The 16520-nt window shown below is 36.6% G+C and overlaps 1 protein-coding gene across 1 annotated transcript in view; it reads right to left on the bottom strand.

Annotated features, from left to right (window-relative positions):
- Positions 1-16520, bottom strand: part of ACAP2 (ArfGAP with coiled-coil, ankyrin repeat and PH domains 2) — a 169816-nt gene that overhangs the window by 58395 nt on the left and 94901 nt on the right. Inside the window, 4 exon segments of the mRNA XM_030937036.1 lie at positions 943-1038; positions 5105-5149; positions 10144-10327; positions 13001-13059. Of these exon segments, the coding sequence (XP_030792896.1) occupies positions 943-1038; positions 5105-5149; positions 10144-10327; positions 13001-13059 (384 nt within the window).

The raw sequence follows: 16520 nt of genomic DNA, 5'->3' as shown, positions 1-16520 counted from the left end.
TTTAGTTTATTTTTTTTGAGACGGAGTCTTGCTCTGTCGCCCAGGCTGGAATGCAGTGGCATGATCTTGGCTCACTGCAACCTCCGCCTCCCAGGTTCACGCCATCCTCCTGCCTTAGCCTCCTGAGTAGCTGGGACTACAGGTGCCCACCACCAAGGCTGGCTAAGTTTTTTTTTATTTTTAGTAGAGATGGGGTTTCAACGTGTTAGCCAGGATGGTCTCGATTTCCTGACCTTGTGATTCGCCTGCCTCGGCCTCCCAAAGTGCTGGGATTACAGGTGTGAGCCACTGCGCCTGGCCACACTTTGTTTTTAAATTCTCCTTTTCAATACCTTCATATACAAACTATAACATAAGGTTCTTTTTACCTTTGATTTCATTTTTTGGGTATACCCAAAATGCAAACATTTGGGTATTATAACCCATATATAAATCTGCTATAGCATCCAACTTCATTCTTCACTAAATAAATAAAACATCAAGTCCTCCTTGATATGGTTTGGCTGTGTCCCCACCCAAAATTTCATCTCGAATTATAATCCCCATAATCCTCATGTGTCAAGAGAGAGACCAGGTGGAGGGAACTGAATTATGCGGGGGGTTTCCCCCATGCTGGTTCTCGTGATAGTGAGTGCTCACGAGATCTGATGGTTTTATAAGTGTTTGGTAGTTTCTCTTGCATTCATTCTCCCCTCCGCTGCCTTGTGAAGAAGATGCCTTGGCTTCCCTTTGCCTTCTGCCATGACTGTAAGTTTCCTGAGGCTTCCCAGCCATGCAGAACTGTGAGTCAATTAAACCTCTTTCTTTTCTAGATTACCCAGTTTGAGGCAGCTCTTTATAGCAGTGTGAGAAGAGACTAACACACCTCCAATATGCTAAATTTCTTTAAAAATACAAATACCAGTGTATAAAACAGAATCAAGAAATACACCGCAACATTACCTGTGCACCAAGATCCTTCATGTAGGGTCCAAGTTCACTAAACAGATCATATCCTTGATGAAAGAAGGCCAAATGGGCATACATAAATGACAACATCTAAAGGGGGGGAAAAAGACCATTTTAAAATCTACTCCTAGATAGACATTCTGAAATATTTTATATATATATAAAAGACAGGGTCTTGCTCTGTCACCCAGGCCTGGCATGCAGTGGCACGAACACAGTTCACTGCAACCTGTACCTCCCAGACTCAGGTGATTCTCCCACTTCAGCCTCCTAAGTAGCTGGGACCACAGGCATGTGCCACTATGCTCAGCTAATTTTTGTAGAGACAAAGTCTTGCCATGTTACCCAGGCTGATCTCGAACTCCTGAGTTCCAGCAATCCTCCCACTTCCACCTCCAAAAGTGCTGGGATTACAGGCATGAGCCACCATGCCCAGTTCATCAAACCTATTTGAAAATTAAACTGAGTCATCTGTTTTAAAAGAGTATTTCAAAAATATTTTCAAATACAATGAAAATAAATTTTATTTAAAAGAAATTTCCCAGTGGTTGAAAATTTTTTAAATGCTCAAAATTTTAGTTGTTTAGACTATATCTAGGTGATCAAAATGTATACAGCAGATTCAAATAATCCAATTTTCAATAACTCTACTATTTTCCTAGGTCCATTATAAAGTATTTATGTGCTCCTTCAACCAAGCTCACTGACAAACCTTAAACTGCAAAAAAGGCAAAAAGATAAGAGAAATATAAAGTGCTCAAAACAAAACACAAACACTTTACAATCTACTAGAGCACCAAGCACAACCTAAAGTAGGAGAACGCTGTTTTTTCTCTCAAGATACCAAAATAAAATGAGTCAACTGAATTTGCCAATATGGAAGTTTCTTTACATTCATTCCACAAATCTAAAAAGCTGACATTAATGAGCAGAGATTTGTCCAAGTTTTCCCATATTTTACCTATTTTAAAGAGAAAAATCACCCTCATTTTAATTAAGTTTTTACATGGAAGGAATTATATAATTAAATACTGAAAAAATATTCTAAACATCCATGTTATTTTTAACAAGTGGCATCTGTTCAATTTTCTGAAGTCTAAAATAGGTCATAAAGTCCTTAATACTCAAAAATCCTCCAAAAAAAACTACTTAAAAAAAAAAACCATTAAAACACAGAGGCAAAAGGATAAAACTCAGAAGAGGAAAATTATTCTGGAATTAGATAATAGTGATCATTGCACAAATTTGTGAATAAAAACTGATAAATTATTTTTAAAAATTAATTAACGGCCGGGCGCGGTGGCTCAAGCCTATAATCCCAGCACTTTGGGAGGCCAAGACGGGCAGATCATGAGGTCAGGAGATCGAGACCATCCTGGCTAACACTGTGAAACCCCGTCTCTACTAAAAAATAGAAAAAACTAGCCGGGCGAGGTGGCGGGCGCCTGTAGTCCCAGCTACTCGGGAGGCTGAGGCAGGAGAATGGTGGTAAACCTGGGAGGCGGAGCTTGCAGTGAGCTGAGATCCGGCCACTGCACTCCAGCCTGGGCGACAGAGCGAGACTCCGTCTCAAAAAAAAAAAAAAAAAATTAATTAACAATCTAAAAAGAGGGATGGGATTAATAGCTAGGACTACATAAAAATATAAAATATGCCTATACCTCAAAATGCAAAACGAGCATATTAAAAGACAAATGATAAACTAGGGAAAAACACATGACAAAGAATTAACAGTCTTAAAATGTAAGAGATGTTGCAAATCAACATGAAAAAGATGAACACTCCAACAGAAAAAAAGACAAACGACATATGAGGTATCTAACTGGCCAAAAACACGGAAAAACGTTCAAACTCATTTGTATTAACAAAATGCAAAACTGAATAATGAGATCATGCTTTCTATCCAGCAAACTAGGGGCAGCGTGGGGGAAAAAACTGGAATGCTCAGTGTTGGTAAAACGTGGAGAAAACCCCATTTTCACACAATATTAGAGGAAATATTGTATAACTCTTGAAATTTGACAATATTTTTCTAAAGTCTTAATCCTTTGACTATATAATGTTTTCTTTATAAATCTATCCTAAGAAAATAATAGGATTATTCATTAGAATGATGAGGACAAAACTATGTTTTAATGTCAAAAACAAGGAAATTATTTGAATATCCATTAATAGGTGAAATCAATTTATGGTATATTCCTTCAAGGTCAGTAAACTATGACCTGCAAACTTTATTAGGCCTCACCACCTTTTTGATAGTCCATGAGCTACGAATGGTTTTAACATCTTTAAATGATTTAAAGACAATGAAAATAAATGAAATTTATGATATGTGAAAATTACATGAAATTCAAATTTGTGTTTATTTATAAAGTTTTATTGGAACACAGCAATGGCCATTCATTTACATACTGTCTTTCTCGTTATAATGGCACAGTTGAATAATTCCAACAGAGACCATGAGGCCTGTAAAACCTACCATATTTACTACCTGGACTTTTACAAAAAACATGTGCCAAACCCTAGGATATTCAGGTGGTAGAATTCTACCTGGCCACAAAAGCCATCATTAAATAAAGGATATTTAATGACATATAACTTTGCAGTGTATTAGTGAAAAGAGAAAGTTATAAAATAGTATGTAGGAATGATTCCCATTAAAACATTACATGTGATTTTAAAAGGCATATATTCAAGTTCACGTACACACACACGCACACACAAGGACGGACATAGAGAGTAAAAAGATGAAGATGTATGCCAGGATACTAACAGTGGCTTCCCCTTGGTAGCAGAACTAGTAAGTCGTTTTTATTTTTCTTCATACACATTCTAATTTTCTACAATTAATACACATTACTGTCAATCTCGAAAACAAGTGGGGTATAAACATTATCTTTTAAAAAACAGGAAGTACAATGTGTTTACCTGATAATTTATAACACAAATATATACATACAATTTAGAAAAAAAGCTAGGTGGGGACAAGGATCTAAGGCTACTTAAACATAGCCTTTTGGGGGAAAAGTCAGTAAGTAATTCAGAGTTGAGAGATTATTACTAAAGTTACCAAAATATAAAGATATGATATGCCATACCATACCATGCCCTGCACACTTCTTCGTCAGCTTTTTTTTGAGACAGAGTTTGCTCTTGTCACCTAGGCTGGACTGCAATGGCACGATTTCGGCTCACTACAAACTCCACCTCCTGGGTTCAAGCAATTCCCCTCAGCCTCACGAAGTAGCTGGGATTACACGTGCCTGCCACCACACCCAGCTAATTTTTTTGTATTTTTAGTAGAGATGGGTTTTCACCATCTTGGCCAGGCTGGTCTTGAACTCCTGACCTCAGGTGGTCCACCTGCCTCAGCCTACCAAAGTGCTGGGATTACAGGCATGAGCCACCACAGACAGCCGTCGTTAGCTTTTAAGACCAAAAAAATGGCTCCCCACCGCAAAAAAAAAAAAAAAAAAAAAAAATCATTGTCATGGGGTGAAGAGGCTCAGGGAAAAAAGTGATCCCCCAATTTCATCCCCCTGGTTCTGTAACTGCATACCAAAGAACAAACCAAAAGACTGATCCACCATCAACTCTAAGGGAAAAATTCTCCAAATTGATACTATTCATATAAATCCTCAATCTCAAATATTTTTAAAGTCCAAATAAGGCCAAAAATTATAGAGAAAAATGTAAATATGTTGAAAGAGGTTGGGCAAAAAAATTTTAAAGCAAAACAAGTGAGAAAAAATTCAAAAGCTAAGTGTAACAGTTTTTTATGTTCATAACTTTCGAAACGAATTCTGAAATATTCTCACAGGTTTTTACACCAAACATTTTTAGTTATTCACCAAATGGTACTGGGCATCTAGTGCACGTAAAGCAACATATTAGGATAAAAGAAAACAAAAACGTTTAACAGTAGAGAGTGTACTTTTATGGACCTCACAGTGTATCAACAGATGAGACACACAAACAACTCTAACACGAAGGAGACAAAAAAGTCCAGTGCCACATAAGAAATACAGATGAAGATCAAAAAGAAGAGCAATCATAAACCTTATCATGTATATAGCAGATGTTCTTTCAACACCTAAATATGTACATTTAGTTTCATATTAAAATATTTAAAACATCATTTCAATTAATATCTTACTGATTTTAGGATTTCTGATCTCCTTTTTGATTGAAGAACATTAATCTAAGGGAAAACACATGTGGTTAATCACCCATGCATTATTTTAAAGCTAATCCATAATGCAATATTATAAAACTGATTTTAATGGTTTAACACTTTTCCAAAAAGCAAATAAAAACAAAGTTCAAGCTTTTTCATCCTTCAACTATCCTTTTGCAAAACACAGTTAAGACAAACATTCCAGTGAAATTCTCATACATTTCTGAGCTAGAAGAAAAACGGGTTATTTAAATGCTATTAGAGTGATGGAGCTATTTTGACATTTGAAACTCTGGGAATTCCATCTTTTTCCCACCCTCTTTATCTCATTGCTCATCAAAGTTCAACATACAACCTAAATGCAAATTCTCATCACTTTACCACTATCACCATCATGTCTTTTCCAGACTGCTGCAAAAGGCTATGAATTAGTCTCTTCTCTGCTTCCATTCTCGACTCCCTACAATCCATTATACACACAGCAACCAGTCAGCTTTTTTTTTTTTTTTGGAGACGGAGTTTTGCTCTTATTGCCCAGACTGGAGTGCAATGGTGCGATCTCAGCTCACTGCAACCTCTGCCTTCTGGGTTCAAGCAATTCTCCTGCCTCAGCCTCCGGGGTAGCTGGAATTACCAGCATGCGCCACCACGCTCGGCTAATTTTTTGTATTTAGTAGAGACACAGTTTCTCCATGTTGCTCGGGCTGGTCTTAACTCCTGACCTCAGGTGATCCACCCGCCTTGGCCTCCCAAAGTGCTAGAACTACAGGCATGAGCCACAACGCCGGGCCCACCTTAAAAATACATAAATAAGATCATGTTACCTCTACCTTAACAACCTCCAACTTCCTACCATGGCTGGCAAGGCCCACTGTGATGTAGCCCCTACCTACCTTACCTCTTCAACCTAGTTTTCTATTACTTTCCCCCTTTCTGTACTCCAACCACAACCTGGGACCACTCCCACCTCAATGCCTTTGTACTGGCTGTTCTGTCTACATGTTATGATGTTCTGCCTAGATGGGTACCAGGCTATCTCATACCAATCAGGTCTCTACTTAAATACCGTCTCCTCACAAAGGTCTAAGGTAGCTTCTTAGGCACTGTCTAGTACACCAACCCTATTTATTTTACTCAGAACATTTATAACTACCTTATATTTTCTGATTTGTGTCTTCTCCCTAACCAAAGTGTAAATTCTAGTGAGACCAGGGTCCTTGCCTTATTCCCAGCTGTAGTGGCACACCCTAAGCACTCAATAAATATTTCTTAAATAAATTAACAGGTTTTGTTTTTAGAGACAGGGTCTCACTCTGTTGCCCACTCTGGCCGGAGTGCAGTGGCACGATCAGATCTCACTGCAGCCTTGAACTCCTGGGCACGCAATCCTCCTGCCCTAGGCCCCAGCAATTCTCCCATCTCAGCTTCCCGAGTAGCTGGGACTACAGGTGCACACCACCAGACCCGGGTAATTTTTTTTACTTTTTGTAGAGATAGGTTCTCACTGTGTTGCACAGTCTGGTCTCAAACTCCTTGCTTCAAGCAATCCTCCCGCCTTGGCCCCCCAAAGCGCTGGGATTACAGGAATCAGCCCCTGCACCTGGCCAGATTTTAAGTAAATGTTTTAATTAGACTAAATTTACTGAAAGATCAATAAATTAAAAGATTTGCCTTTTAGGGGATCTCTCCCAACTCTAGAAATTCACAACAAACATTTTACTTTTGTCTGTTATTATCTATCAGCTTAACGAAATGTTTAAGAATCATTCACTCTTTGCCAATACTGTCAAAAGATTACAAAATATCTTTTTAATATGTCCTTCCGACTGAATTCTGTATTTTATCAAATAATTTTAAAGCATTAAATAAAAAAAAAACACAACAAGAAAAATCTAAGTAACTTAACTATAAGACTAGTTTCTGGCTGGGTGCAGTGGCTCATGCCTGTAATCCTTGCATTTTGGGAAGCTGAGGCGGGCAGACTGCTTGAGATCAGGAGTTTGAGTCCAGCCTGGCCAACATGGTGAAACCCTGTCTGTACTAAAAATACAAAACTTAGCCAGGCGTGGTAGTGGGCACTTGTAATCCCAGCTACTCGGGAGGCTGAGACAGGAGAATCACTTAAACCCTGGAGGCAGAGGTTGCAGTGAGCTGGGATCGCACTACTGCACTCCAGCCTAGGCAACAGAGCAAGACTCTTTCTCAAAAAAACAAAAACAAAAGCCTAGTTTCTTCTACATATATTTCAAAGCCTATTCAGTTTAGAGAACTACAATATTGACTTTCAAATGCTCTAAGTAAAGCAGAAGCTGCAAATAGCCTACTATTCAAATGCTGAATAATGTTAAAATGCCTGTTTTATATGCCCTTTTTTCTATTTGAAAAAAAATTAAGTGCTATATAAAATTTTTAAATTTAAATGTTATATATAATAAAATGCTATATAAAATAGATTTTTATATAATTAAATTATATAGCATTTAAATTATTGGAGGAAAAAAGTAAACTCAAATATTTAGAGTAGTTAAGACAAACTTTATACATTTGGATATTTATTACTTACTATTCTCTAAAGTAGACATAAATGAAATAAAGGCCATAAAATGATAAAATAGTTCCCATCAGAAAAATCAAACAAACTAATAGGTATTTGTGGGGGGGGGGTGGGCATGAGGAGGCAGTGTGAGAATTCCTAACTTACATATGGATACCCAAGAAAATAACACATAAGTTTAAAAATAATGAAAATTGTAGCTAATCCTCCCAGTATAAAATTTGTAACATTAAGCCATTCGCTCTCTCAAAAACCATTTACTACATATCTATTTTCTAACCACTAGACTAGAAGCTAGGGATACAATCTAGAAATAGAAAAAAAAATAAATAAATATTTAAAATAATGTATAAGTAGTCTAACTGCAATGTGTACGAAAATACAGGCACACAGAGAAGGCAGGGGCAAAAATTATTCCTTTTGGCCTGGAGAAGTCTGAGTAACCCTGATCATAAAACAGAATGAATTAGTGACAGGGCAAGTAAAAGCAATGCAAGGCCGACCAATTTCATGAGAATACCTTACTACTCCAGACAAGATACAGAAAGGCTTGGTTAGGGCTGCAGCAAAGGTGAAGAAAGAACCCATTTAAGAGGTACATAGGAGGAATTTTCAAGACATTTTGGCAACTACATATACTGGCTTAGAATGAGGAGAATATCTGACATAATTCTCTCATTTCAAACTTCTATGAGAGTAAAAAAGTGACACCATTCAATTAGATAAGGGCAAAAGGGAAAGAGAAGCCATTTTGGAAGATGAGAGATTTCAGTTCTGAACACGAGAACGAAGTACCTCTGTGAAAAAACATTTGGTCATCTACTTATAACAGGTAGTGATTCAAGCAAGGGGTATGATGAGACTGACAGAAAAGAAAAGGATAAAACCAAAGATGGAACACTAGAAAGGAAAGTGCAAAGGCAGACAAAGGGGTGAAGCCCAAGACAGAACTGGAAAAGAAACAGAAGTTGGGAGGAAGACCCAAAAGCAGTTTCAGATAAATCAAGATAAAAGAATGTTTCAAGAAGGAGTAAAACAGAATAGCCAAGTTGGTTAAAAACTGAAATATGTCTAGCGAATAAAACCTCTGCATGAGCCATTTTAGTGGGCTAGGTAGGGTGACTACTCACACTACAGCAGAAAATGGTATAATGTGAGGTAGGTACGGGACCCGGGAAACAGCCTACTCCAGTCTAGCAACCTTTCCTCCAAAAGTACAGTCAATTAATTTTAAAACTTTAACTTCCCATTTACTGAACAGGAACTTCATGGAAAAAAACTTAAAGTTAATTTTCTATTGTTTTGCAAAGTTACCTAAGTCATTTTTAATTACTAATTTCTATTTGGTATTTTTTCTTAAGAAATACTCTGCAATCATTGTGAAGTAAACAATCTCTGAAGACAACCACTACTGTTTTGTAAAAGAAGATTTATATAAGGTAATTCCCTAAGCATTCAAGGTTTTTTGGCTTTAAATTCCATGATATATAGAAACAAGCAATATAATATGCCTTCATTTTTCCCATCTCTCAAATACCTTTGGAGACCTATCACATTCAAGCTAGTTTCCATTATAAATTAGACTGGAAGATCACCAAGCAATTTACCAAATACAGATTTCTAGTTTTTAAAAGCAGCACCTAATGCAAAAATATGGTAACACTACTTCTAGAAAGATTTTTCATTTGGCAATATGGTGAACCTTAGCACCTCTAAGAATCTAATCAAAAGAAATAAGAAGTATAAAGATGTTATTATCACTCACAATTACTGAAAATTATATTTTCCCTATTGCCAGTAAAAACTTGAACACCATAAATGTTTTTTACAGCAACTCAGAAGGAACTAGGGCCCTTACTCTAAAGGAAGTAACGCAGGAACGGAAAAACAAATGCCGTGTGTTGTCACCTGTAAGTAGGAGCTAAGTCACAGGTTTTCAGGGGCACACAGAGTGGTTTAATGCACACTGGAGACTCAGAAAGGGGGGAAGGTTGGGAGGGAGGTGAGGGATGAAAAACTTCCTATTGGGTACAATGTATACTACTGGAGTGACAGATACAAAAAAAGCCCACACTTCACCACTATGCAATTCATCATGTGACCAAAAACCCACTTGTACCCCTAAATTTACTGAAATAATAAAATGGTATAAAAGATCATTAAATTGATATAACAACTCCAGAGAACAAAATATAGCAACTAAAAAATGATTTTTAACATTTTTAAATGGGGACTATAAAGTTAAGAGAAAAGAGGCAGAACTCAGAACCAAAGGAATATATATATCCATACACACACAGATACACTAATAGCTATACAGATGGAAATTTTCCATGAAAGATTATGTTTTAACTTTAAGCTCAAAGTAGAAGTATTTATTTACTCTTCTTAGGGCAATCACTCAAAAGTAACAACCTGTTTAGTAAGCACTGTCTGAAAACCTACACAGTAAGAAACTACATACCTGAAGCACATAATCGAGGGCTATATGTCGAAAACATTTTCTTGTTGCTGTCAGAATGTTGGTGGCTTCTTCAACTTCATGTTGTTTGTTTCTTTGTACTTGGGCATTTTTTACTAATGCGTTTTCTTTTTCTTCACTGACTTTTTCGAATTGCTTCTTGGCATCTTTGAATTTTCTAAGATCTCTAAAAAAAGAAAAACTTAGTGAAACTTTTATAACTTGCTTCATTAAAAAACTTTAGCAGGCCGAGCGCAGTGGCTCACACCTGTAATCCCAGCACTTTGGGAGGCTGAGGTGGGTGGACCACGAGGTCAAGAAATCGAGACCATCCTGGCCAACATGGTGAAACCTCGTCTCTTCTAAAAATACAAAAAAATTAGCTGGGCGTGGTGGCACATGCCTGTAGTCCCAGTTACTCAGGAGGCTGAGGTAGGACAATCACTTGAACATGGGAGGTGGAGGTTGCAGTGAGCTGAGATCACGCCACTGCACTCCAGCCTGGCAACAGAGCAAGACTCCGTCTCAAAAAAAAAAAACCAAACAAAAAACAAACAAACAACTTTAGCAAAATAACATTTAGAATTGAATTCCTATGTTCCTCCATTTTTTGTTTCACCTCACATTGAAACACATTTACTCTTCAAACTAAAATATGTACAGTTTCTCAATTTTGTATAAAACCTGATGAAGTCAGCTAAAATTTCATTATTTAAATCTATATAACTTGAGGTGATAATTAATTATCAAGTTAACATTACAGAAACATAAAGGAAAAGTTAATTGTTTTGCTAAAGACAAATTCAGGGATATGTACCATTATTTAACCAAATGATTTGTAAACGGTAGTATACGTAAGAATCACTATAGGGCACTTATTAAAAATGCAATTTCCAGAGCTCTTTCCAAGAGATTATAATTCTTTAGCCTTCGGGGAAAATCCTAGAAATCTGAGGAGTTTATTTTTAAGACACACCCATGATTTTACTACTACGGGTGGTCTACAGACCACACTCTAAGAAACAACATTCATTTCTCATCCTGTGGCATGATCATAGCTCACTACAGCCTTAAAGTCCTGGGCTCAAGCGATCCTCACACCTCAAGGCTTTCAAGCAGCTGGGATTATAGGCACATGTCACCACACAAGGCTAATTTTTATTTTTTATTTCTGTGGCCTCACATTATTGCCCAGGCTGGAACACATCAATTTCTGAAAGAACCGTTACATCAGCAAAGAATAACAGTATCCCTTTCAATAGTATGAAAATCTGAAACACTTGGTTCATTAATGACCTTACTCACATAACATCCCTTTGCTTTTATCTTTCTATTAGGGAGCTAGGTAAAATAATTTGAAGACAAATGATTTTATAAAAATCATAATAAAGTATATGTAAGAAAGACGTTCAGCTCCTTGAAAGAAGCCATAAACTGTATGTTTGCATTCTATGAAGACATTCTAAGTATTAATCTATCACAAAGTAATTTATAAAGAAACTGGTTGGGTGCACTGGCTCATGCCTGTAGTCCCAGTGCTTTGGGAGGTTACGGTAAGAAAACTGCTTTGAGGCCAGGAGTTTGAGACTAGCCTCAGCAACATAGTGAGATCTGACTCTACAAATATAAAAAATAAAAGATAAATTAGCCAGAAGTGGGCCACCCCTATAGTCCTAACTACTCAGGAGGCTGAGGCAGGAGGATCACTTCAGCCCAGGAATTCGAGGTTACAGTGAGTTATGATCAAGCCACTGTACTCCAGCCTGAGTAACAGAGTCAGACCCTGTCTCTATATTTAAAAAAGAAAAAAAGAAAAGAAACTGTGATACATAACCTCCAGAACAACAAATTCTAACCTATTAAAAACAGCGTACTATCTTAATGAGATCTAGCACCATCGTACAGCTCTATTATAATAAAATTTATCTGTAATTTTATATATTCCCAGCCAGGAATCAAAAGAGAAACAACTCTATTATTAATGCGAAAAAGAAAAACTTCCCTAATTTGGAAATTTCTGATTTTTAAATTTCCAGTTCTATTTTATTTCACAAAGAAAATGTGATGAATGTGACACAAAATACTCATAAGTAACAAAAATCATGTTTGTTTTTTTTTTTTTTTTTTTTTTGATACAGAGTTTCACTCTTGTCACCCAGGCGGGAATACAATGGCGCGATCTCAGCTCACTGCAACCTCCACCTCCCGGGTTCATGCGATTCTCCTGCCTCAGTCTCCCGAATAGCTGGGATTACAGGCATGCACTACCACGCCCAGCTAATTTTGTATTTTTAGTAGAGATGGGGTTTCTCCATGTTGGCCAGACTGGTCTCGCCTCCCGACCTCAGGTGATCCTCCCGTCTTGGCCTCCCAAAGTGCTGGGATTACAGGCGTGAGCCACCATGCCAGGGTCCAAAAATCATGTACTTTCATGGCTCATTCTCATATATTCCATTATCTTCTCTTCAAAGAAAATACCACACTGAAACACTGAAATAATGGAAAACATGGTTTCAACTACAATAGCTAATAGTATTTCATCCACTTTTGGGGTTTTCTTTGATGGTGAAAGAACAATTAGATTATTTACTTAAAAATATTTTTTAAACCTACAGCTATGTATCCTAGCTAAGTATCCTCCAGAACACGTATTTGTGGAATAAGTGATTCACTGAAAGACATCAAGTCTGATCTACTTATAGAATAATTCAGGAAGAAATGCAGCATACATTTCACAAAGCAAATAAAAACACCAATATTTTCAATAATTCATGGTATATAACTTCTTCCAAAAGATACCAATTCTCAGATTGATCATTAACTAGTTAATTTTCTTTCCTCTTCACTGCAATTGACTTACTCTTTAACAAAGTTCTGAAGCTGTGCCTTAATTGATCTCTGAGTTTGGTCAAACAGGATCTAAAAAATAAAATGTAATATTAAGTGATCAGAAAAGTAAACAAAATAATTTTCTTGTCGTGCTATAAATACCATACCCCTTCAATTCTCCAATTCTAATACTGCCTATATCTCTTCTTGAAGACTACAAAAGAAATAACCATTTAAAAATAGAACCCAAAACAGATAAGCCAATTTCATCCCTCAGAAATAATATTACTTCTATTTACAGAGGAAAACCAACCTGCTTTAATATTTAAATAGAGTGCTCAAACAGTGGAGCAACGTAGTTCCTTAATTCTAATTCAGGCTTTGGAAGACAATCTAAAACATGAATACAAATTCCGCTCCACACATCACAGAAATTATTTACTCCAGTATACCACAGCATACCAAATGAAAACAACTCCAGAAACACCATATACCTTAGCTCAGGTAGAGGTTACTCATTTGGGAAGACTTGTGGACTTAAATGAATATTTTGAATTCAAGTAAACATTTTATCATCCTTCAGGCTAAGTAACTGCTAACAGTAGAGACAAGAATGAAATTTGATTCCTCCAGATAGTATTTTGCCCAACTTAAAAGATGCCACATATTTCACACAGATGGCTCTGTGTATGATAAACATCCAAGTGCTTGTCGTGGGGATTCCACCTTTAATAATTTACAGATACACTTCATTCAGAGTTTGAAAGTTAGATGAACAGGCAGAAAGATCAATAACCAAAAGAAAATCCTCCATTCTTCTACTAATTAAAAATACCACAATTTCATTATCTCTGAAGCTCTGTCTTCCGTCTTCTCCCAAATACCACATACACACATTCCCCAGGAATCTGGACGTTTCAAAATCTGTCAATTTACTTCCGGAGAGAAATTAAATTTTGTATGTATTATGTTAAACTCAAAGTACTAAACCCAAAGTAAGCAGAAGAAAGAAAATAATAAAGATCAGAGAAGTCAACTAAATAGAAAATAGAAAGTTAACAGAGAAAAATCAAAGAATCAAAAAATTTGGTTCTTAGAGATTATAAAATCGATAAACCTCTAACCACAGTGATCAGAAAGAAGACGCAAATTTCAAACACTAAGAAGGAGAGACGTGTCTTTATCACTGATTGCATGTATATGAAAAAGGTAATCTGCGAAGCTTAGAAACACAACTGTAGGCCTGTAAATTCAACAGATGAAATGGACACATTTTGTGAAGGACAAAAACTATCAAGTCTCATTCAAGATGAAACTGATACCCTGAACAGAGTTTCAAAGACACAGTCTACAGTTTAAAACGTTCCATGTCATCTAAAGTTAAAATTACATGAACATGAAATACAACAATCCCAATCCTAGGTATTTGGCCAAATGAAATTAAAACTTATGTTCACACAAAAACTCAAATGTTTATAGCAGTTTCGTTCCTAATTGCCAAAATATAGAAAATACCCAAATGTCTTTCAACCAGTGAATATAGAAACAAACTATGATACATTCATACAGCAATAAAAAAGAACGATTATTAATACATGCCAACAACATAGGTGAATCTTAATGCATTTTGCCAAATGAAACAAAATTTGTATGGCATTCAGGAAAGGGCAAGACTGAGGGGATGAAAAATCAGCGATTTCCACTGACAGGAGGAAGATGGAGGGGTTAACAATGGGGCAACATGAGGGTTTCTGGGGAGTTGATGGAATTGTTGTGCATCTTGACTTTGGTGTGGAAACCCAACTATATGCATCTGTCAAAACCCATGAAGTTATATGCCACAAAAAACTAATTTTGTTATATTTAAATTTAAAAATAACTTTAAAATATGAAGAATGACAGTGTAAATATGAAACAATAGATTTTTAAATGAATACAGAAGAAACAAATAGCATATTAACTAGGTTGATTGAAAAGACAGAGAAACATAAAACCAATGAAAAGAGAACATCCAATCTTCTCAGGAACACTAACAACATTTAAGAGAATTGACCATATAATAGGGCATAAAGCAATAATATGACATTATATTAAGTTATACTACAAAGTATTAAAAAGAGAGAACTACTGAAACAGGCAACAATACCGATCTCAAGAATGTTATTCCAAGCAAAAAAGCATCACACACACACACACACATACACACAGAGACACACATACGTACAACATGATTCCATTTATATGAAGTTATAGAAAAAGCATAACTACTTTACGGAAGAAAATCAGAACAGGACTTGCCTTTGGAGGTGTGGGTTGGGACTGTCTGAGAAGTAGTATGGGAGAACTTTCTGGATAATGGTAATGATCTGTATCTTAAAAAGGATTTGACTTACATAATTGGATGGGCTTGACAAAATTAACTGAATGATACAAATAGGATTTTTGCATTTCACTGTATTTAAACTTGACCTCAAGAAATAAAATCAGGGCCAGGCATGGTGGCTCATGCCTATAATCGCAGTACTTTGGGAGCCCAAGGTTGGAGGATCCCATGAGGCCAGGAGTTCAAGATTAGCCTGGGCAACATGGCAAGACCCATCTCTCTCTCTCTCTCTCTCTCTCTCTCTCTATATATATATATATATAATAATGAGCCAAGCATGGTGGCACACACCTGTAGTCCTAGCTATTCAAGAGGCTAAGGCAAGAGAATTACTTGAGCCCAGGAGTCCAAGGTTGCAGTGAGCTGTGATCATGTCACTGCACTGCGCTCTAGCCAGAGAGACAGAGGAAGAGAGGGGAAGAGAGGAAAGGAGAGGGGAGGGGAGGGGAGGGGAGGGGAGGGGAGGGGAGGGGAGGGGAGGGGAGGGGAGGGGAGGGGAGGGGAAGAGAAGGAAAAGAAAGGAAAAGAAAAGAAAGAGAGAAAGAAAGAACCGTAAAAAAAACCTAAACCTGGGAATCTATTTGAAAAAGAAATGTTCTTTTGTCTATAAATTATTTTAAAATGCATTAATAATATTGAGGCATGGATAGAGAGAAGGATAAATGAATAGATACGTGATAAAGCAAATGCAGCATAATATACCTTTGGGGCGAGTATATGGATGTCAACTGTAAAGCAGTTTCAATCTCTAATTATAAAGTATCAGAAAGAAATGGCACACATACCTTAAAAAATAAATAAAAAGGAAAACACATCCTACAAATACATTACAAATTAAAAATAAAGAGAAAAAATGTGAAAAACTCCACAAAGATGTCTTCACATCTTCATTGCTGAATTCTACCAAACATTTAATGTAGAAAGAACAGTACTTCTACATAAACTCTTCAGAAAAAAATTCTATCAGAAAATCTATTCTCTGAGAAAACAGAAGAACAAAACTAAAGACGCTGTAAGAAAAGAAAGCTACAAAGCAATATCCCTCATGAATATAGATGCCAAAATTCTTAACAATATATAGTAATGACATATCATAATAATACATAAGAAGGAAAACACATCATGACCGATTGGGATGTATTCCAGGAATGAAAGATGGATTTAACAT

This window comes from Rhinopithecus roxellana, chromosome 1, assembly GCF_007565055.1.
Source record: "Rhinopithecus roxellana isolate Shanxi Qingling chromosome 1, ASM756505v1, whole genome shotgun sequence".
In the NCBI taxonomy this organism is placed as follows: Eukaryota; Metazoa; Chordata; class Mammalia; order Primates; family Cercopithecidae; genus Rhinopithecus; species Rhinopithecus roxellana.
The sequence above is the reverse complement of the archived record's forward strand: the minus strand, read 5'-3'. Positions and strand labels throughout refer to the sequence as shown.